The 23,594-nt window shown below is 30.6% G+C and overlaps 4 protein-coding genes across 4 annotated transcripts in view; 2 read left to right on the top strand and 2 right to left on the bottom strand.

The window, feature by feature from the left end:
• Positions 1 to 4,566: 4,566 nt before the first annotated feature.
• On the top strand, positions 4,567 to 6,132 carry Wdfy2 (WD repeat and FYVE domain containing 2). The gene has a single exon (XM_075293509.1). The coding sequence runs from the start codon at positions 4,742 to 4,744 to the stop codon at positions 5,957 to 5,959; it is 1,218 nt and encodes a 405-aa protein (XP_075149624.1). The 5' UTR covers positions 4,567 to 4,741; the 3' UTR covers positions 5,960 to 6,132.
• Positions 6,133 to 7,642: 1,510 nt separating this feature from the next.
• Dpm1 (Dolichyl-phosphate mannosyltransferase subunit 1) lies at positions 7,643 to 10,763 on the bottom strand. The gene is made up of 3 exons (XM_075293508.1): positions 10,551 to 10,763; positions 10,243 to 10,453; positions 7,643 to 8,131 (listed from the first exon to the last, which is right to left on the bottom strand). Exons 1-3 carry the CDS (start codon positions 10,655 to 10,657, stop codon positions 7,721 to 7,723), a joined length of 729 nt encoding a protein of 242 aa, XP_075149623.1. The 5' UTR covers positions 10,658 to 10,763; the 3' UTR covers positions 7,643 to 7,720.
• Positions 10,764 to 12,314: 1,551 nt separating this feature from the next.
• Positions 12,315 to 12,988, bottom strand: LOC142223656 (nucleolar protein 10-like). Its single transcript, XM_075293507.1, has 2 exons — positions 12,711 to 12,988; positions 12,315 to 12,648 (listed from the first exon to the last, which is right to left on the bottom strand). Exons 1-2 carry the CDS (start codon positions 12,834 to 12,836, stop codon positions 12,478 to 12,480), a joined length of 297 nt encoding a protein of 98 aa, XP_075149622.1. The 5' UTR covers positions 12,837 to 12,988; the 3' UTR covers positions 12,315 to 12,477.
• Positions 12,989 to 15,785: 2,797 nt separating this feature from the next.
• LOC142223655 (centrosomal protein of 104 kDa-like) overlaps positions 15,786 to 23,594 on the top strand; it is a 99,877-nt gene continuing 92,068 nt past the window's right edge. Inside the window, exon 1 of the mRNA XM_075293506.1 lies at positions 15,786 to 16,311. Coding sequence (XP_075149621.1) covers positions 16,272 to 16,311 — 40 coding nt within the window. The 5' untranslated portion in view covers positions 15,786 to 16,271. The remainder of the gene's footprint in view (positions 16,312 to 23,594) is intronic.

The following is a 23,594-nucleotide window of genomic DNA, read 5'->3' as shown; positions in this document are numbered from 1 at the left end:
AATTAACGCCGCCCCATTGTTGACAATATAGAGAATGAGTACAATCGCAATGAACATTCTAGTACTATTACGCCGATTAATAGCCGATACTAAGTTCGGTTTTTGAGTTGAGAATCAATGTGTTTAGGTTACCTTTTTACCAATGAATAAAAATATAAATGAAAACAAATATATTGCTGTTAAATCTTGACAAAAAGGGAATAAAGAATTTTGTAAAATATTTATTAGGCGTCTAATTCAACGTAGCTAATAATAGGCTTGTGTTTTAGTACTGGATGCTATCAAGTAGGGATCTATAAATCGAAAATCTATTAATCGATTATTCGAATTTTGGCATGAAAATCTAAAAAAGTCGAAATCGATTATTAAGCTAAAAATAATCGCAAAATCGATTTTAGATTTTCAACTAATTTTTAATTTTGACCACCAAAAATTTAGTTTAAATTTTGAACTAAAGGGTGATTTGTTAAGAGCTTGATAACTTTTTTTTTTTAAAAAACGCATAAAATTTGCAAAATCTCATCGGTTCTTTATTTGAAACGTTAGATTGGTCCATGACATTTACTTTTTGAAGATAATTTCATTTAAATGTTGACCGCGGCTGCGTCTTAGGTGGTCCATTCGGAAAGTCCAATTTTGGGCAACTTTTTCGAGCATTTCGGCCGGAATAGCCCGAATTTCTTCGGAAATGTTGTCTTCCAAAGCTGGAATAGTTGCTGGCTTATTTCTGTAGACTTTAGACTTGACGTAGCCCCACAAAAAATAGTCTAAAGGCGTCAAATCGCATGATCTTGGTGGCCAACTTACCGGTCCATTTCTTGAGATGAATTGTTCTCCGAAGTTTTCCCTCAAAATGGCCATAGAAACGCGAGCTGTGTGGCATGTAGCGCCATCTTGTTGAAACCACATGTCAACCAAGTTCAGTTCTTCCATTTTTGGCAACAAAAAGTTTGTTAGCATCGAACGATAGCGATCGCCATTCACCGTAACGTTGCGTCCAACAGCATCTTTGAAAAAATACGGTCCAATGATTCCACCAGCGTACAAACCACACCAAACAGTGCATTTTTCGGGATGCATGGGCAGTTCTTGAACGGCTTCTGGTTGCTCTTCACTCCAAATGCGGCAATTTTGCTTATTTACGTAGCCATTCAACCAGAAATGAGCCTCATCGCTGAACAAAATTTGTCGATAAAAAAGCGGATTTTCTGCCAACTTTTCTAGGGCCCATTCACTGAAAATTCGACGTTGTGGCAGATCGTAAGTCTATTCATGATGAAATGTCAAAGCATACTGAGCATCTTTCTCTTTGACACCATGTCTGAAATCCCACGTGATCTGTCAAATACTAATGCATGAAAATCCTAACCTCAAAAGAATCACCCTTTAGAAAAATAAAAATTCTGATTTTATTAAATAAAATATCAAATTGGTGGAAATGAATCTTTGTGTTTTCAATTTCCTTGAATTTATAGTGTAATTATTTGGGGAAATAAAAATTAATGATTGGCACATGTTAAAAATTTTATATTGAACATTTTAATTTTTAAACAAATTTAAAAATTAACATGTTTGACTGGAACACTAATTTTTTGCTTTTCTTACCAAATATTGTTAATAATACTAACAAAAAGACAAATAGATCTCATAAAATCGAATATTTTTTAGAATCATTATTTCTATGAAAATCGAATATTCGAATTTTCATTGGTAAAAATAATCGAAAATCGATTTTTGATTAAAAGTCAATAATCGAAATGTCGAAAAATCGATTATTAGTTTGTACTATAGATCCCTACTATCAAGAACATCGTTGCAATTAGAGGTCTGCACAATTCCATTTGTAAATGCAGAGTACACGTGTACTTGCTACATGAGTACATCTATTTGAGAGAGTCGCAAAACAATTGGTACACATTTTAATGAACATCAAAAGCCACGAGTAACTTCTTGTTGCTACTCTGATGTCTTCACTACCAACAAACACATATTCCTCTTTCTCTCTTATTGAAGTGTACTCAGATTGATCACGTCGAGTATGTTGCGAGAACAAAACTTCATAGAGTACTCCATGTACCACGTGAAGTTTCAGAAATACAAGAAAACAGTTACTCTCCATAATATATGTTTTCGGATTGATATAAAGAACGGAAAACGTTAAGGTAAGTGTGTGACATACATAAATATATGAAATATGTGACATACATACATATCTATGAATAATAATAATGGAAAGTTTTGCTTCGCACATAGCTAAGCAATACTTGTGGTACCACGTGAAGTGAAGAGAATCCATGTTGTACTTTTTCTCAAGTACTTACATTTTTATTGTTCCTTTTTTTCGGAACACATATTGTTTCGGATAAGTACTTGGTGGTATTTGACAAGCAAGCGTTCTCTTCACTTCACTACTTGCGCTCTGAGAGAAAGACAGTGTATGTACTATATTCGACAGCGAATTGCATACATGTAGTGAAAAGTTATTCGATGCAGACCTCTAGTTGCAATGGTGTTCTATCCAGAACATTTCATCAATGCAAATCGCGCCGTTGTTACCAGATCGCATTTTGATAAAGTCCTCGGTTCACAATAACGTATTATTGTGATTAATTAGTCGAACAATATGAAATTAAAAATGGTAAAGGGTCATAAATAATCACAGCAGTAATATGATATATATGAGTACTCTGTTTTAGTCCGTCACGGCTTAAGTTATCCAATACTAAAAGAAAGCAATCCTAATATGGATATTAAAATGTCGCTTTCGCTACAAAATCCTCAACATCTGTTTTAATTTTCTGACCCTGTCATTGCAAAGTTCGATTTTATCCCCATCTCTTCCATAGACACTATAACAATCGTCAACTGTAATGGGGAAATGCACCAAATATTTTGACATCACTATTGTCAAATTATTTGAAGAAACAAATTGTGGAATATATATTGGTGAAAAATTGTCGAAGTTATAGGCTGGTAATAAGTTCCCATTATCGCGCTAATATTTTCATTTTTTCACGGTTACTTTTCCTTACTATTTCTTTTGACATTCCGTTTGTTACACATCGAAATATTGCTCTAAGACCCTATAAAGTACACCCAAAGAAATTTGTTAGTAGGGACAGCAGAAAAGTCTGCTGAAAAAGAGACAACACAAAAGTCTGCTGAAAAAGGGACAGCAGTCACTGTTTGCTGAAATAGCAAACATTTCCTGCTATTTTTTAAGCTCGATTACACTAAAACATGTTTTATTTTGGCTACAACAAATAAAAATGTCAACTTAGGAGCTATCCTAACATAATTAAAACAATATTTTATGAATATCTATAGTATTTGACCAAAAACCTGAATATTTATCGAATTGAGGCATAACAGCAAACAAAATGTTTGCTGATCGTATTTAGGAGCTTGAAAGTATATTACTGGGCAAAAATATACCAAAAACTACTTTTGGTTCTTAAATATGCTTTGGGGAAAATGTATAACCTAAATATTTTATAAATTGTTGTTCATTAGGTCCTGAAGTACAAAAATATAACAGCAGACATCGACTGCTGTTTTAGCAGACTTTTTTTCTATGAGTGTATATATATACTGGGTCGTGGTGCGTCTGTTGAAATCCGCCCATAAAACCGAGCCCCCAAATAAACCGATCCCCAGATTTGACCTCTTGGAGGATCGAAATTCATACAATCTGGTTATATGGTATCTAACAAGCATGCAAAAATTAGTCCATATCGGCCCAATATAATAAGATATTTCAGTTGTAGCATTTTATCATGCGCCTTAAAATAATAATATAATTTGCCAAGAGGTTATTCTGCTTTTACAGACTTACTTTTAATTTTAGCGGCCAAACACGAAATTAAAACCCACGTTAAAGGAGAGTTCTAAGTTCGGGTTTATCCGCTAAAATCAAAAATAACTGTGTTAAAAAAGAACACCTTTATGGGCAAAAAAGAAAAAAATGGATAAAATATCTAAAACAATAAAATTGTTTACGTGTTATTAACAATTTTAAAAATTTTCCAATTCATAATTGTTGGATTTGTGACATTTGCTGTACCATACATTGCCTAGTACAAACCTAACCTTAATAGAGCATGTTTGATAAATTCAACAGATCTTTCGTCCACACCCTTTTAATTTGATTATGTTAAAACAAAAACTGTAAATGCTCTCTCCTCGAATTCTGTACAATTTTGTTTGTTAATTGTTGCTTTATGTTAATTCTTCTGTTAAGGTTCCAACATAAACAAATGTTATCACTCTGTTATATCTAGCATTGCCACATTGCAATTTTGAAATATTGTCATTTTCTTGATCTCTAAATGGAATTGTAGAACTGCTGCGTATTTTTGCCATGGAATATAAATCACTTTTCGTTTACAAATGTAGAATATTTTTTTGGAATAAAATGTGTCTATATGGGTAATGTTTTGCGTATATACATAAATTCATACTTAATGATATAAACTATAATCGACATTGTTTCTTATGCGTACAAATTGACACGTCAACCCGTTTAATTTTCTATTAGGAAATTGCTAATCTGGCAACCTTTTTTTGTCAAATATTAGTTCTACAGAGAGAAGACGTACATTGATTGCATTTCTTGTTTGATAAAAAAATTAACTTTAATCAACCGCTTACTGGGTGGATATACAAGAAAGCAAAGCATAAAAAGTGAATCATACGCCCCAAAAAATATTAAAGATTATTTGGCGAAAGACAACGATATAATATGGCGGCGGAAATAAAGCCATCTCCGAAAAATGAACGATTTTCGAGCAAAAAACCAGAATTACTTAGCAAATTAGAGGGCAGTGCTGACGACATTAATGCCGCAATTCTAATACCCGGAGAAAACAGCGTTATCAGTGTTTCCGATGACAAAACCATACGCGTTTGGTTGAAACGTGATTCGGGCCAGTATTGGCCAAGTATTTGCCAATATATGCCATCGGGATGCACTTGTATATATTACATGGAGGAAACACGTCAATTGTTTGTAGGACAAGAGAATGGAACTGTTACGGAAAACACCCTATCGATCGATTGTAATCTCTTATCATTTGTGCGTGATCATTTAGCTCACCAGGCTCGAGTTGTGGCAGTTGTCTACTCAAAGGTCCATAAATGGGTTCTTTCATGTAGTAAAGATAAAACATTTGCATATCATTGCTCCGAAACTGGTCGGAGAATTGGTCAGTACAGCTTTGAAACTCCCTGTACAGCACTGCAATTTGATGCAATGGCTAAGTATGCTTTTATTGGTGATCATGCTGGTCAGATCACCATGCTGCGTTGTGACACACAAAATGTGCAGTTAATAACCACCTTTAAGGGACACACCGCCGCCATACGTTGCTTAAAATGGGTGGAGGGACCTAAATTGCTATTCAGTGGCTCATGTGACCAGGGTGTTCACGTCTGGGATGTTGGAGGTAAGCGTGGCACCATCTACGAGTTACAAGGACACAAGAACAAGGTGACTTCATTGGCATATGCCAATCATACCCAGCAATTGATTTCTTGTGGCGAAGACAATGTTGTTGTATTTTGGGAAATGAATGCTATGCGCAAGGAGGTACCCGCATGGGTTGATTCAAACAATTGTCAAATATGTTCCCGTCCATTTTTCTGGAATTTCCGTTCCATGATGGATCAAAAACAAATTGGTATACGTCAGCACCATTGTCGCAACTGTGGTCGTGCTATATGCGATAATTGTTCCAATAATCGTATCAATATACCCATAATGGGTTTTGAATTTGATGTGCGCGTTTGCAATGCTTGCTACAACGAATTGCATACCGTCGAACGTCCCTCACTGGCATCGTTCCATGATGCTAAACATTCAATTGTTTACATGGACTTGGAAGAAGAACGCAAACGTTTATTGACTGTGGGCCAAGATCGTGTGATTAAAATTTGGGATCTTAATACAATCTGGGATTAAAAATAATTGGATTCATTCTGCAGTCAAAGGACTTTCTATAATTACGAATTATAGTTACACACACACACTATATACCTATATATACTACTTATAGAAATGTATGAAAAACAAGAGAACTCTTTATAAAATATTAATAATGTAAATAAAGTATTATTTAAGGACTGAACGACAAATCAGCGGTTTTCAAATGTTACACATCAATATTAAAATTTTGTTTGTGTTTTCTTCCACGAAATTATCTGGTCGAGATTTGGTGGGCGTAAATTTTTGGAAATGTTCTGCTTGCCAAGTGAGTAGGTGCCAATTTTCAACAAGTAGTTTCGCTACACTCTGCAGCAGTTGGATATGGGGTAATGTTGCCATTTTTATTTAACTATGAGAAGTGTTAGCTAGATTATGAGATCTAGAAAAGATGAAAAAGTTAATATAACTAAAATTATGATTGGTTGACAATATTTAAAAAAAATGTTCCATTGCATTACTTGGTGAATGTAGGGTACGACTCGTGGTGGGTGTGGAAAAACATATAGCGCTTCTGGTGGAAGATAGTGGCGGAACTTAACTAAAATCCATTTGCTCTAATCGAGTAATGATGACTGCTATCACCTTCAACATAAAAAATGAGGATATGCAAATCTTCTCTCCTGAATGCTTAATATTATAGTATCGCAAGAAAATTTCACATTCGCGTAGTACAGTCATTCTCGTTAAGGCCGATTGTCGAAAGTTTAGCAAGATTGGATTCGTATTTTCGTTTTTAATGCGAAAATATGAATCAAATCTTAATTTAATAAATTTTAATGTGGTTTCAAGTTGGTTCTTTAATGAGCCACGCCCAGATGGTCCAAGGAGGATAGTGACAATAAAAAATTAAATTACTGATCGCTCATTTGCAGATGGCCGATTCAAGGGACCCCCATATAGCTGGCCATTAAAAATAATTAATAAAACAGTAAACATTTCAAAAGAATCCTTTGGTAATTTCCTGAACGAGATTTGGGACTTGTGAGGTGGTAAATTCAGTCTGAACACTACTAGGCTACGACTTGCTGCCGTGTACCAGAGAATGAAGCCGACCCATTTTTGTCGGCGGCGGCGGACACTAAATTTTTGCCTCCGGCGGCGGCGGCTTGACGGCTGAGCCGATATAAATTTGTTCACTCGGCGGCGGACAATTATCCATTACAAAATCAATTTGAAGTTAATCGAATGATAATGAGATTAGTTGTACAACCTATCTTACAAAAAAATTTACTTTTCGTTCAAATTTTCTGAGCTAAATTTTTGCTAAATTATTATAGCAGCTTAAATATGATTGGTTGTGTTCAAAATTTTGGAAAAAATACGTCAAATATATATAAATTTTTCTGATTTAAATCGACATTTTTGATTAATTGGCGGCTAAATTTGAGTCGAGATGAGTCGACATATTCGGCGGCGGCGTCGACTGGCAAAAAATGGTCGGCGGCGACTGAAATCGGCGGCGCGACTCAGCGGCTTCATTCTCTGCCGTGTACACTTTATTATCTTCAGTTGAGTGAATGTTTTCAGGCAGCAAACAGTAGAATATTCAGATGTAGTTTTTATATAGCACTTGACAGATAGATAACGAATTTTCAAACACTCTTATCGACAAAACAAATCTATTAGGTTCATTGAAATACAATTTATACAAATTAAATATTTTTTTTTGGAACATTTGGTTTATATTTATTATATAAAAAAACTGATATTGATTTCATCTTACAAATATTGTCTACATTATGTTGTCGCAAATAAATACAACAAATTTTTAGCAAATTGAATGATTTCAGTACTTCCCAATTTCGATTCACCATAAACACGATCCACAAATGTTATGGGAACTTCACCTATGGTATAATTAAATTGTCGTGCTCGTACCAACATTTCCATTTGAAATACATAACCTTTGGATACACAACTGGCAATGCACATTTCCAAGGCACGTTTCTTATACAAACGGAATGATCCTGTTAAATCTGAAGCTCTTGGTCTAAGTAAAAGTTGCGATAGAAAATTTGCACCGCGGGATATCAACTTGCGTTTAAAATCCCATCCAAAAACGCCACCATCTCCAAGATACCGTGTACCTGAGACAATATCATAATCGTGTTTCTTTTGTAGATCGATGAACTGTGGAATGAATTTGGGCTGAAAAGAATTTAAAAAATAACATACAAGCGTTATAAAAATTATCGTAACGAATTTGTGGTGGATTCCTATCACGGTTACCACAGTTGGTAGAATTCTACCAAAAATGGTAGATTTTTTACTGTTCGGTAGATTGGTAGAATTTTTGATGTTTTGGTAGATTTTGAAAATATGAGGTACATCAATTTTTTATAGAAATAAAATTTTGGCAAAATTTTCTATAGAAATAAAATTTTGACAAAATTTTCTATGGAAATAAAATGTTAACAAAAATATCTATAGAAATAAAATTTTGACAAAATAAAAATAAAGAAATAAAATTTTGACAAAATTATCTATATAAATAAAATTTTGACAAATTTTTCTATAGAAATAAAATTTTGACAAAATTTTCTATAGAAATAAAATTTTGACAAAATTTTCTATAGAAATAAAATTTTGACAACATTTTCTACAGAAATAAAATTTTGACAAAATTTTCTATAGAAATAAAATGGTGACAACATTTTCTATAGAAATAAAATGTTGACAAAATTTTCTATAGAAATACAATGTTAACAAAAATATCTATAGAAATAAAATTTTGACAAAATAAAAATAAAGAAATAAAATTTTGACAAAATTAATTTATTTTATTAATTAAATTAATAAAAATTTTGACAAAATTTTCTATAGAAATAAAATTTTGACAAAATTTTCTACAGAAATAAAATTTTGACAAAATTTTCTATAGAAATAAAATTTTGACAAAATTTTCTATAGAAATAAAATTTTGACAAAATTTTCTACAGAAATAAAATGTTGACAAAATTTTCTATAGAAATAAAATGGTGACAAAATTTTCTATAGAAATAAAATGTTGACAAAATTTTCTACAGAAATAAAATGTTAACAAAAATATCTATAGAAATAAAATTTTGACAAAATTTTCTATAGAAATAAATTTTTGACAAAATTTTCTACAGAAATAAAATTTTCACAAAATTACCTATAGAAACGAAATTTTGACAAAATTTTCTATAGAAATAAAATTTTGACAAAATTTTCTACAGAAATAAAATTTTGGCAAAATTATCTATAGAAATAAAATTTTGACAAAATTTTTACAAAATTTTATATAGAAATAAAATGTTGACAATATTTTCTATTGAAATAATGATTTGAGAAAATTTTTGATAGAAATAAAATGTTGACAAAATTTTCTATAGAAATAATGATTTGAGAAAATTTTTGATAGAAATAAAATTTTGATAAAGTTTTCTATAGAAAAAAAAATGTTGACAAAAGAATAAATAAGTTTTTTTATTTGCGAAAAACAACCTTAGGTCTGATAGCTTAATCATATGGAAACTTTTAGAAACTAATAAACGGACCAAAATAATAATAAAAAAAAAATCTATAGCCATAATTGGCCATGGAGCTTTGACGAAATTTTCTGTAGAAATGAAATGTTGACAGAATATTCTATAAAAATAAAATGTTGACAAAATTTTCTATAGAAATAAAATGTTGACAAAATTTTTTATAGAAATAAAATTTTGACAAATTTTTCATAGAAATAAAATTTTGATGAAATTTTCCATATAAATAAAATTGTTGATTGTTTAAAGTTTGGTAGATTATTTGTGGCACGAGTAGCAACCGTGATAATAAGTAACTGGGAGTTTCTTAAGAATACAGATGATTCTCAGCTTTAAGCTGAGTACTATGTTCCGTTTTCAAGCTGAAAACCAGCTTGTTTTCACGGTTACTTTTTTTAATTAACTAATTTAGAAATATAAAATTATTTGCAATCAATTCCTTGGATCTTTTCCATCCATAATTTGCAGAGACTTGATAAAAATGTTATCGTCTTCATATATATTTTTGCACTTTTAATTTAGTGTTTTGGTGAAAAACTCGAACATAGTACTCACCTTAACTGGGAGTTTCTTAAGAATATAGTGTTTCATAAAAGCGCCGGAAGTTTTGTTACCGTTTAAGGTAGGTTTTCTATATGATTATAATAAGACGTAAGTTTTGGACTTTCCAGGGTTTGTAGCACTCTTTTTAGGATGTAGAGTATAATTTGCTATCTCAAAAGTTCGATTAAATATTTAAAATATACTCACATGATGACTCAAATCTGCGTCCATGATTATTATAAAGTTTCCTGTGGCATGTTCAATTCCATGCATATAAGCTGTGCCCAAGCCAAGTTTTCCCTTACGTGGTCTCAAAAGGATTTTATCATCACCATAAATCTTTTGCAAGTCTTTGGCTACATCGAGGGTGCCATCTGGACTATTATCATCGATAATAATTACTTCGAACTGATAACCGCTGAAAAAAAGACAGCATATACATCTAAATTTCAGAACACACAACCAAACAATATCCAATGCAACCACCGGCTAATGTTAACCAATTGTTACCTTACCTTGCATTCATGTATTTCATAATCAGCCATATAATAATGGGTAAATTGTCCTTCTCATTGTACGTAGGCAGTAGTATACTGTATTTCGGTACTATTTTCTTAGGCATCGTTTTTTTTTGTCTTAATGGATCTTTAATCCAATTAATAATCGGTTGAAATTGTTTTCTTTCTTGTGATAGATGCTTCTACAGTGTGTATGACGTGTTTTGACGTTAATCAGCTGTTGATAAGTCGACGAGAGAATGTGATAACATAGGTACTTCAAATTGCTTTCTTTATTTAGTTGAATTCCATACACGCTAGATGTCGCTCTACGTTGAAATATGGTAAGGGTGTTTTGTTGAGACAGTGGTTTTAAATCGTTTTTTTTTTGGAAATAATTCTATAACAATTAAAGATAACAGCATAATTTTTCCTTTGAGTGAAAGCTAAGGTGTTTTTCTCTAAGTTTGAATGTTTGTGGATCTATAGTGGGTTTACAGGCTTGCCCATAGGCTTTGAAAGATGGTCACCTCCGGTGTATGAAATATTAGCTCCGTTCGAGAACCCGATAATTTTTGATAATTATAAAATTTTTACTGGTAGTCGTTCGTTTACCACGAAAAAACATTAAAAGAGAGCCAGAGTGAGATGAATTTTGCCATTTGATATATAGACCCTTTTTGGAATGTGACGACGCTTCTGAGAATCCCCGAAAATAGGATATCCAAAACTCGTCGCAAAAATGCTGCCACTATTGAAAAGTTGTACCACGCAAAGTTATTACAAAAAAGCATCGCATGAGTGCAAACTGTTAGACAAAGTGCATTTTAAGATATTTGTAAAAGAATTATTGTAAAGGGTGATTTGTTAAGAGCTTGATAACTTTAAAAAAAAAAAACGCATAAAATTTGCAAAATCTCATCGGTTCTTTATTTGAAACGTTAGATTGGTCCATGACATTTACTTTTTGAAGATAATTTCATTTAAATGTTGACCGCGGCTGCGTCTTAGGTGGTCCATTCGGAAGGTCCAATTTTGGGCAACTTTTTCGAGCATTTCGGCCGGAATAGCCCGAATTTCTTCGGAAATGTTGTCTTCCAAAGCTGGAATAGTTGCTGGCTTATTTCTGTAGACTTTAGACTTGACGTAGCCCCACAAAAAATAGTCTAAAGGCGTCAAATCGCATGATCTTGGTGGCCAACTTACCGGTCCATTTCTTGAGATGAATTGTTCTCCGAAGTTTTCCCTCAAAATGGCCATAGAATCGCGAGCTGTGTGGCATGTAGCGCCATCTTGTTGAAACCACATGTCAACCAAGTTCAGTTCTTCCATTTTTGGCAACAAAAAGTTTGTTAGCATCGAACGATAGCGATCGCCATTCACCGTAACGTTGCGTCCAACCAGGATACACTTATTTTAAGGTAGAATTATAAAGCCAGCTGATTTAATTTTTTTTATTTTGACAGACACTTTCTGTCAGATGTGCTATAACTATACACACACACACATACATATATATAAAAGCAACATCAAGTAATCTTGAATCTTGAATCTTGTTGGTGGTGCCTTTTTTAAATAAATTATTTGCAATTAAAAATTAGTTACGAAGAATTTGAAGAAGTAAAAAAGAAAACATGCGTAAGTGCTGCCTTTGTCGTAAGACAGATGATGGATTTTGTGGCCCCTTTTTCATAGTTCCATCAGATGAACAATTTTAGCATTGCTTCATCTAAGGAGTAAACAGCATTATGATTACTATTAAAGGCCAAACGCGTAAAGGGCTTTCTATTCAAATGATCTTTAATCAATAGCGGTTCCTTTGACCGTATATCATAGAGTAAATCATGTCCTGAATTTGTTCCTACATCCAAATGAAGACCATCCTTGAATTTCAAGGCTGAAACTGATGGAAATTCCTTGGCACCAGCTAATTTTATGGCCACATCTAAAGTGGACCATTTTGTTTTTGATCTTGGATCCCATGATACAACTGTACTCTCTTTACAGCCATTAGTAAACCATGTTCACTACTAATTTCACAGGCATTAAGGGTTGCAGCTTCAGACTCATATGGTTGTAGAAATTGGCCACGCTCCAAATTCAAATGATAGATTTTCTACAAACAAAAACAATAGACATTAAATTATTGCCCTTTTAATAATTATGGTAAACACAAACCTTTGAGGTTCCCACTATGAATAAATCACATAATGGTTTATTATATTTCATATCTCGTCGGAATCTGGGAATGTTGTCCATGTGCTGCATGTATTTCCACATAACGATCACATTGTAGAAAACCATTTTGCTATAGTCATCGCTAATCACCCCAAATGCTGTAACTTCATAACCAAATCACAGTTCAAACTTTATGGACAAATTGTTAACTTCATTTTACTGGTTGTTTACAAAAATTAGGCCTTATTTATTTATTTGAAACACCAATACATACATATGAATATGACAGATGGTGTACTTCAAAGCGCACAGGGTTGCATGAAGAAAGTTGTTTTTGTTTTTTTAACACTACCTTTAAATAGGTGTATCCTGCGTCCAACAGCATCTTTGAAAAAATACGGTCCAATGATTCCACCAGCGTACAAACCACACCAAACAGTGCATTTCTTGAACGGCTTCTGGTTGCTCTTCACTCCAAATGCGGCAATTTTGCTTATTTACGTAGCCATTCAACCAGAAATGAGCCTCATCGCTGAACAAAATTTGTCGATAAAAAAAGCGGATTTTCTGCCAACTTTTCTAGGGCCCATTCACTGAAAATTCGACGTTGTGGCAGATCGTTCGTCTATTCATGATGAAATGTCAAAGCATACTGAGCATCTTTCTCTTTGACACCATGTCTGAAATCCCACGTGATCTGTCAAATACGTGATCATGAAAATCATAACCTCAAAAGAATCACCCTTTAGTTAAGTAGAATACGATTGTTTAGACGTTTATAGATTTGAATAAAAATTTATAAATTATTCCATTGTCTTGACAAAGAAATTACGTTGCAATTCTAATTTTCTATCAGTGCTTATTCTTGATAAAGGCAGCGTATCTGGAAAATACCTGAAAAATCTATCGCTTTATTCCATATTTCACAATTTTAAGCGTAATAACTAAGTTTTCAGCACTTTATTTTCGTTTTTTTTATACCCTCCACCATAGGATGGGGGGTATATTAACTTTGTCATTCCGTTTGTAACACATCGAAATATTGCTCTAAGACCCCATAAAGTATATATATTCTGAGTCGTGGTGAAATTCTGAGTCGATCTGAGCATGTCCGTCCGTCCGTCTGTTGAAATCACGCTAACTTCCGAACGAAACAAGCTATCGACTTGAAACTTGGCACAAGTTGTTGTTATTGATGTAGGTTAGGTTAGGTTATGTGGCAGCCCGATGTATCAGGCTCACTTAGACTATTCAGTCCATTGTGATACCACATTGGTGAACTTCTCTCTTATCACTGAGTGCTGCCCGATTCCATGTTAAGCTCAATGATAAGGGACCTCCTTTTTATAGCCGAGTCCGAACGGCGTTCCACATTGCAGTGAAACCACTTAGAGAAGCTTTGAAACCCTCAGAAATGTCACCAGCATTACTGAGGTGGGATAATCCACCGCTGAAAAACTTTTTGGTCGTAGCAGGAATCGATCCCACTACGATCGGTCGTAGCAGGAATCGATCCCACGATCTTGTGTATGCAAGGCGGGCATGCTAACCATTGCACCACGGTGGTCGGATGGTATTGCAAATGGGCCATATCGGTCCACTTTTACGTATAGCCCCCATATAAACGGACCCCCAAATTTGGCTTACGAGGCCTCTAAGAGAAGCAAATTTCATCCGATCCGGTGAAATTTGGTACATGGTGTTAGTATATGGTCTCTAACAACCATGCAAAAATTGGTCCACATCGGTCCATAATTATATATAGCCCCCATATAAACCGATCCCCCGATTTGGCTTACGAGGCCTCTAAGAGAAGCAAATTTCATCCGATCCGGCTGAAATTTGGGACATGATGTTAGTATAAGGTCTCTAATGACCATGCAAAAATTGGTCCACATCGGTCCATAATTATATATAGCCCCCATATAAACCGATCCCCCGATTTGGCTTGCAGAGCCTCTAAGAGACACAAATTTCATCCGATCCGGCTGAAATTTGATACATGATGTTAGTATATGGTCTCTAATGACCATGCAAAAATTGGTCCATATCGGTCCATAATTATATATAGCCCCCATATAAACCGATCATCAGATTTGACCTCCGGAGTCTCTTGGAAGACCAACATTCATCTGATTCAGTTGAAATTTGGTAGGTGATGTTAATATATGGTCTCAAACACCCATGCAAAAATTGATCGATATCGGTCCATATATATATAGGCCCCATATAAACCGATCCCCAGATTTGACCTCCGGAGCCCCTTGGAAGAGCAAAATTCATCCAATTCGGTTGAAATTTGGTACGTGATGTTAGTATATGGTATCCAACAACCATGCAGGAATTGGTTCCTATCAGTCCATAATTATATATAGCTCCCATATAAACCGATCGCCAGATTTGACCTCCGGTGCCTTTTGGAGAAGCAAAATTCATCCGATTTAGTTTAAATTTTGTATGTGGTGGTAGTATATGATATTTAACAACCATGCCAGAAGTGGTCCATATCAGTCCATAATTATTTATAGCCCCCATATAAACCGATTCCGAGATTTGGTTTTGGAGCCTCTTGGAGGAGCAAATTTCATCCGAGTGAGTTGAAATTTGTGGATGACAGTCTTTCGTAGAAGTTTCTACGCAATCCATGGTGGAGGGTACATAAGATTCGGCCTGGCCGAACTTACGGCCGTATATACTTGTTTTTAAATAATTTATAATATGCTAGTTGCGCTTGGTGTTTCACAAAATATAAAATGGCTCTAACAATAGTAATGACAAAATACTTTCATGTACATTTTGTACCTTTTGATACGCTTCCCCATCAAAGTTGACGATTGTTGTAGTGTCACTTACGAGACTATGTTAGCGATGAGGATGAAAGGGAACTTTGAAATGTTGGCAGGGCCATATTTTGCTTTTTTCAATGAGCGCAAAACGAAAATATTGTGCTTTTGCTTTCACAAAAGTAAAATACATTACTGTTATTTTAAATGTAAACAGCTGACCAACCCTCTTAGAAGGTTAATGTTTTCACAGTATTCCCCGCGCATGTCAGTGCCAACTAGAACACCTCTCTATAATGAAATGTCACATTTGTTTGTGTTTCTCAAAAAACGTTACTACTGTCAAATTAAGAGGGCTAAATAGAAAACGGAGAAAACACTGTAACGGGGTTAACATTATAGCCATTTGTATCCTTGGTAGTTGTGAAAAAATAATTCAACAATGAAAATATAAGAAAAAGTAAAAAAAATAATAATAATAAAACAAGCGAAATAGTTTGGGATATAGTCGTTACAGTTAAACAAAGTTTCTAATAAATAAGCACAAAACAAGAAATTAAAAAATATATATATATAAGATAAAGAAAATTGTGGTGAAATGTATGTGGGCACATAAAAAAGGGGAAGTGCAAAGAAAATAAAATACAAAAACAAAAACAAATTGTTCCAATAAAAGTGTAGAAAATAGTTAAAATATCTGAAATAGAAAATTATTTTTTTAGCTTGGCCTTATCCTAGCATTAACCGAAGACTACTCACACGTCCATGCTAAGCAGCTATGTCTAAGAAGATTCCTTTCAACGTGGTATTTGCCTCCGGTGAGTTAAAAAAAAAATCCAGCCCTCTTCCCCCTCTCTTTTTAATCGTTGTCCTTAAGCCACATTTAGTATTTTATATCGAAGGATGATGATTAGTTTACATAAGGACATGTTAATCAGTCGTCCCAAAAAAGCTACAAAACATTTGTAATAAATATTAAATTAACCAGTACTTAGTATAGATGATGTAGCCGTTTTTCATACATACCGTCACAATGATATACAAACAACTAGTCTAGGGTAGGAGGTTGACCCATTGAATACCATATGACTTTACATAGGCAATTAATCATAGAACAGCATTGCCATCAATTCCAATGTTTGCCTATTTGTTGGTCCTGTAAATTTTATTATATTTTTATGTCACATGACGAATGAAAAAAAAATGAGTAAACATTACTGTCGTACAAATGTTTTTGTTTTATGTATTACATTTAATTAAGGACCTTTAAAAAAATACGAAAGTTTTTATATATTGTAGTCATAACGTCAGCACCTTTAACTATTTTTTTGCTAATTTAGGATACAAATTTTCAAAGAAAGTCATTACTTTTATTTATAAAAAATTTTAGTGAAGTGTTTACCTGTGTAAATTAGCATCAAATCGATAAAATTTGGATAATACTCAATTTAATCTTAGCTGTACATAACTTTTTTGTATGAACTATACTTCATTGTGTGATTTTGATTTATTGGCAAATTATCGCCATTTGGTGTGCATATCATGTACCAATATACCACCTCATAAAATACAATGGACATGTGACAATTTATTGCTTATGGGACTGTTATGATTTGTTTTACAACTTTTTTGGGGATTTAAAATCTATATTTTCTATAGAAATAAAATGTTAACAAATTTTTCTATAGAAATAAAATTTTGACAAAATTTTCTATAGAAATAAAATTTTGACAAAATTTTCTATATAAATAAAATTTTGACAAAATTTTCTATAGAAATAAAATTGTGACAAAATTTTCTATAAAAATAAAATTGTGATAAAATTTTCTATAGAAATAAAATTTTTATCAAAATTTTCTATAGAAATAAAATTTTGACAAAATTTTCTATAGAAATAAAATGTTGACAAAAATTTCTAGAGAAATAAAATTTTTATCAAAATTTTCTATAGAAATAAAATTTTTATCAAAATTTTCTATAGAAATAAAATTTTGACAAAATTTTCTATAGAAATAAAGTGTTGACAAAAATTTCTATAGAAATAAAATGTTGATAAAAATTTCTATATAAATAAAATTTTGACAAAATTTTCTATAGAAATAAAATTTTGACAACATTTTCAGCACCTTTAACTATTTTTACAAAAATTTCTATAGAAATAAAATTGTGATAAAATTTTTATCAAAATTTTCTATAGAAATAAAATTTTGACAAAATTTTTTATAGAAATAAAATTGTGACAAAATTTTCTATAGAAATAAAATTTTGACAAAATTTTTTTATAGAAATAAAATTGTGACAAAATTTTCTATAGAAATAAAATTGTGATAAAATTTTCTATAGAAATAAAATTGTGATAAAATTTTCTATAGAAATAAAATTTTGACAAAATTTTCTATAGAAATAAAATGTTGACAAAATTTTCTATAGAAATAAAATGTTGATAAAAATTTCTATAGAAATAAAATGTAGATAAAAATTTCTATAGAAATAAAATTTTGACAAAATTTTCTATAGAAATAAAATTTTGACAAAATTTTCTATAGAAATAAAATTTTGATAAAATTTTCTATAGAAATAAAATTTTGACAAAATTTTCTATAGAAATAAAATTGTGATAAAATTTTCTATAGAAATAAAATTTTTATCAAAATTTTCTATAGAAATAAAATTTTGACAAAATTTTCTATAGAAATAAAATTTTGACAAAATTTTTTATAGAAATAAAATTTTGATAAAATTTTCTATAGAAATAAAATTTTGATAAAATTTTCTATAGAAATAAAATTGTGATAAAATTTTCTATAGAAATAAAATTTTGACAAAATTTTCTATAGAAATAAAATGTTGACAAAGATTTCTATAGAAATAAAATTTTGATAAAAATTTCTATATAAATAAAATTTTGAAAAAATTTTCTATAGAAATAAAATTTTGACAAAATTTTCAGCACCTTTAGCTATTTTGACAAAAATTTCTATAGAAATAAAATTGTGATAAAATTTTTATCAAAATTTTTGTATAGAAATAAAATTTTGACAAAATTTTTTATAGAAATAAAATTGTGACAAAATTTTCTATAGAAATAAAATTGTGATAAATTTTCTATAGAAATAAAATTTTGACAAAATTTTCTATAGAAATAAAATGTTGATAAAAAATTCTATAGAAATAAAATTTTGACAAAATTTTCTATAGAAATAAAATTTTGACAAAATTTTCAGCACCTTTAACTATTTTGACAAAAATTTCTATAGAAATAAAATTGTGATAAAATTTTTATCAAAATTTTCTATAGAAATAAAATTTTGGCAAAATTTTTTATAGAAATAAAATTGTGACAAAATTTTCTATAGAAATAAACTTGTGATAAAATTTTCTATAGAAATAAAATTTTGACAAAATTTTCTATAGAAATAAAATGTTGACAAAATTTTCTATAGAAATAAAATGTTGATAAAAATTTCTATAGAAATAAAATTTTGACAAAATTTTCTATAGAAATAAAATTTTGACAAAATTTTCTATAGAAATAAAATTTTGACAAAGTTTTCTATAGAAATAAAATTTTGATAAAATTTTCTATAGAAATAAAATTTTCACAAAATTTTCTATAGAAATAAAATTTTGACAAAATTTTCAGCACCTTTAACTATTTGGACAAAATTTTCTATAGAAATAAAATTTTGACAAAATTATCTAAAGAATTTTAACAAAATTTTCTATAGAAATACAATTTGAACAAAATTTTCCATAGAAATAAAATTATAACAAAATTTTCTATGGAAATAAAATTTTGACAAATTTTCGATAGAAATAAAATTTTGACAAAATTTTATATAGAATTAAAATTTTGACAAAATTTTCTATAGAAATAAAATTTTGACAAAATTTTCTATAGAAATAAAATTTTGAGAAAATTTTCTATAGAAATAAAATGTTTATAAACTTTTCTATAGAAATAAAATTTTGACAAAATTTTCTATAGAAATAAAATTGTGACAAAATTTTCTATAGAAATAAAATTTTGACAAAATTTTCTATAGAAATAAACAAACATGTTCCAGTTATTGCACGCAAGTGTTTTTTATATGGAGTATAAGAGCTTTTCGTGTGAAAACGTGATCTTAGTACAAGGCTTTAGAGAGGAAATTGTATCCATTAAATTTATTATTGTTCATTGAATGTGATTCAAAATTTAGAAATCAATATATAAAATATTTTCCGCCTTGTCAGGATTTTCTATGCCATTGGTTGGGGGCTGCGTGGTCTTGTTGGACGTTGTCGCGGCGGTTGAGTCGGACTAGGAGGTCTACGAGTAGTGGTCGTTGTGGGAATATCAAATCGCACCGTCTTAAAAAATAAAAGAGCAATAAGAAAAATAAATGAAGTAAAGGTACAATAGTAGTTGATATTTGTTAGAAAGGATATATTTCTAATTTAATTTTATAACAGTAAAATATAGTTTATAATATTTAATATTAATAAAGAATTGTTATTTTACTTACCTTTTTCTCTTTGTATATGGGTATACCAGCATCAACGCTGCTATTTAACACTATTACCAATATAAGGCTAATGCAAATAAAAATATTTAATAAATGCATACTGGCACCTTTTGACTATCGCTGATGGTATCTGAAAGAATTCTATTTAATATCATTTAAAAATTATGTGTTTATATAGGCAATTTCATACTCGGTCCAGGGTTCAGGAAGTCTCTTAGAGCGTACATACGAGTTTAGTACTATGCAATTGTGGTCACTAATAAGAAACCGAAGTTGATTTCTTCCGAGTTTCTTTGTGGTTTGATTAAATCAAGAAAAATATTTATGACATAGTAAAGCATAGAGTACTCACCATCCTCAATGACACTGAGAAAATTGTTTATGTTTTTCCTAAATTACACGATTCTGGCAACAGATTTTAATAGAGAAACGAAAAATTTCATGTAGTGTTTGCAGTGAGAGTTCATTTTACATACACGGATGAAAAAGACTGTTTTTCATATGTTTGGCTATAAACATTATATGTTTGGAACACAAATTTTTAAACACAATATTTTTGAGTGCAAGCATATAATGTTCATAAACTAGCATAACATGTTTGGGACATATATGTTAATATGTTAGAACATATTATGTTTGGGACATAAAATGTTTGTAAATATAATATGCTTGGATGCAAACATATATTAATTTAGAAATAGCCTATAAACATATATGTGTTTAGTAGCTTGGAGCGCTATTTAACAGGGAGCGATATTGAATTAAGTTGGTGGTTGTTGCTTGTTATTACAAAATTAACATTTTATTTTTCCTTGGGCAATTGATCAGCTACTTCTTTGATCCTTACAAACTGTGTGGTCCGCTGTTCGAATCCCCGTCCGGCAAAAGGTAAAATTAAAATTAAAAAAAAAATCATAAAATTGAATAATTTCTTCTACAATGTTTGTATTACAGAAAAAGGTGCTAAGAACTAAAAAATCTCGTGGAAGTGAGAAAGATGTCGGGGAATATACAATTGGGCAGAAACAAAATTTTGAGCATTCAGCTTGAAAACCTATGTTGTTAGCACCTATATTACCTGTTTATTTTCATAATTCATTATGATTGTAAATATATAAATAAATAAATAAAATTTTGAGCACAATATTGTTTGGGAGAATTTTTTTTAAGCATATAATATTTTTGGGTGCAAAATGCTTCCAAACATATTATATGTTCACATAATAACATATTGTTTTTTGGAAGACAACGTTATTGAATTTGGATGCAAAACTACAAAATGTTTGGAACTTAGACTACCCAAACATATATTGTTTAGACCAATATGCTTTCAAACATATTATATATTGGTAGAGATCAAACATATAAATGTTTGGGCAATACCCAAAAATGTATATGCTTGAAGCAAAATATGTTTGGGAGTATATGTTACAGAAGCGATTTTTTGTGAGGGTGTACATACGCACGTATTTTATACATAATTTAGCGTCTACACTGAAAAAATATTTGTCTAATATGAAAGATTATGGTAAATTTAATTTCTTGAAATTTTATGTCTATAGAAAATTTTGTCAACATTTTATGTCTATAGAAAATTTTGTCAAATTTTTGTTGCTATAGAAAATTTTATTTCTATGGAAAATTTTGTCAAAATTTTATTTCTATGAAAAATGTTGTCAAAATTTTATTTATATAGAAAATTTTGTCAAAATTTTATTTCTATAGAATATTTTGTCAAAATTTTATTTGTCGAAATTTTATTTCTATAGAAAATTTTGTCGATTATTTTATTTCTATAGAAAAATTTGTCAAAAGTTTATTTCTATAGAAAATTTTGTCGATTATTTTATTTCTATTGAAAATTTTGTCAAAATTTTATTTCTATAGAAAATTTTGTCAACATTTTATTCCTACAGAAAATTTTGTCAAAATTCTATTGCTATAGAAAATGTATGTATCTCTTATTTGTAGAGGTATATTTTGCAAAATATACCAAAATATCAAGAATTCTACAAATCTACGAAACAGTAAAAAAATCAACCAGAATTCTACCAACTATGGCAACCGTGAACACAATACAAATAAGTTAATAATTTTTCTCAAAATTTGTTGAAAATAATAATATTTTTTCTGTTGTCTAATAAAACTTCATATTTTGGAAGACAAAACTTGGAATTAAAAATAGTTAAAATGTCTTTAGCGCTAGACAGACACAATTTAAGTAAAATTCACTCATTTGAGAAATTAATGAACTCAATTTAACTATTTTCATATTTTAGTAAAATAGTTTACTTCATTTGTATAAAATTATTTTTCTCATTTTTAGTTCATTTCATTAAAGTAAGCAAAAAATAATTTAAATAATAAAAATTTTCTCACATATAGCAAAATTGAACTAAAACCAACTAATTTCCACGAGCTAAAATAAACTTAAATAGGCTAAAATAAAATTCGCTGTCTTTTTTCTGGGGTATTTTTTGTTATATTTATTAGTTTTCTATTTCTCGACCTTTATCAATATACAGTGAAATTTTATTATTTTTTTTTTTGTTTTGATAAAGTCCTGTTTTTTAATTTGTAAATTTTTTTTAGTCCTATGTCTGAAAAAAACCAAATTTTTCTTAATGCAAAGGAAAAATTGGTTGAAATTTGGTACGTGATGTCTATATATGGCCTTTGATCATCATAATTATATATAGCCCATATATAAACCGGTTTCCAGATTTTACTTCTTGAGAAGAAAATTTAATCAAATCCGGTTAAAATACGGTCGGTATATTCTTTCTACTAATCACACAAAAATTGGTCCATATTCGTCCATAATTATGTATAGCCCCTTAATAAACCGAACTCCAGATTTGATTTCCGGAACTTCCTGGAGGTGCAAATTTCAACCGATCTGGTTAAAAATTAGTACGTGCATTATGTATATGGCCTGCATTATATAAATAGGCTAAAATAAAATTCGCTGTCTTTTTTCTGGGGTATTTTTTGTTAACTTTATTAGTTTTCTATTTCTCGACCTTTATCAATATACAGTGAAATTTTATCATTTTTTTGTTTTGATAAAGTCCTGTTTTTTAATTTTTTAATTTTTTTTAGTCCTATGAAAAAAGCTAAATTTTCCATAATGCAAAAGAAAAATTGGTTGATATTTGGTACGTGATGTCAATATATGGCCTTTGATCATCATAATTATATATAGCCCATATATAAACCGGTTTCCAGATTTTACTTCTTGAGAAGCAAATTTCATCAAATCCGGTTAAAATTCGGTCGGTATATTCTTTCTACTAATCACACAAAAATTGGTCCATATTCGTCCATAATTATGTATAGCCCCTTAATAAACCGAACTCCAGATTTGATTTCCGGAGCTTCCTGGAGGTGCAAATTTCAACCGATCTGGTTAAAAATTAGTACGTGCATTATGTATATGGCCTCTACCATTCAAAAATTGATCTATATCGGTTCATAATTATATATAGCCCCCATATAAACTGAGTTCCAAATTTGACTTCTGGAGCCTTATGGAGGAACACATTTTGAAAGTTGCCTCTCTCATATTGGTTCATAATGTATTTTTATTTATC

The sequence above is a fragment of the Haematobia irritans genome, chromosome 2 (assembly GCF_050003625.1).
Source record: "Haematobia irritans isolate KBUSLIRL chromosome 2, ASM5000362v1, whole genome shotgun sequence".
Classification (NCBI taxonomy): domain Eukaryota; kingdom Metazoa; phylum Arthropoda; class Insecta; order Diptera; family Muscidae; genus Haematobia; species Haematobia irritans.
This window is presented reverse-complemented; position numbering and strand designations above follow the sequence as displayed.

Bases quoted from the DNA above. Each gene is read 5' to 3' on its own strand.
- Wdfy2 (XM_075293509.1), top strand. From the start codon at position 4,742: ATGGCGGCGGAAATAAAGCCATCTCCGAAAAATGAACGATTTTCGAGC.
- Dpm1 (XM_075293508.1), bottom strand. From the start codon at position 10,657: ATGCCTAAGAAAATAGTACCGAAATACAGTATACTACTGCCTACGTAC. The intron at 10,454-10,550 runs GTAAGGTAACAA...TCTTTTTTTCAG, and splicing joins ATGAAATACATGAATGCAAG to CGGTTATCAGTTCGAAGTAA. The intron at 8,132-10,242 runs GTGAGTATATTT...AATTCTTTTCAG, and splicing joins ACGCAGATTTGAGTCATCAT to CCCAAATTCATTCCACAGTT.
- LOC142223656 (XM_075293507.1), bottom strand. From the start codon at position 12,836: ATGGTTTTCTACAATGTGATCGTTATGTGGAAATACATGCAGCACATG. The intron at 12,649-12,710 runs GTTTGTGTTTAC...TTTTGTTTGTAG, and splicing joins TCATAGTGGGAACCTCAAAG to AAAATCTATCATTTGAATTT.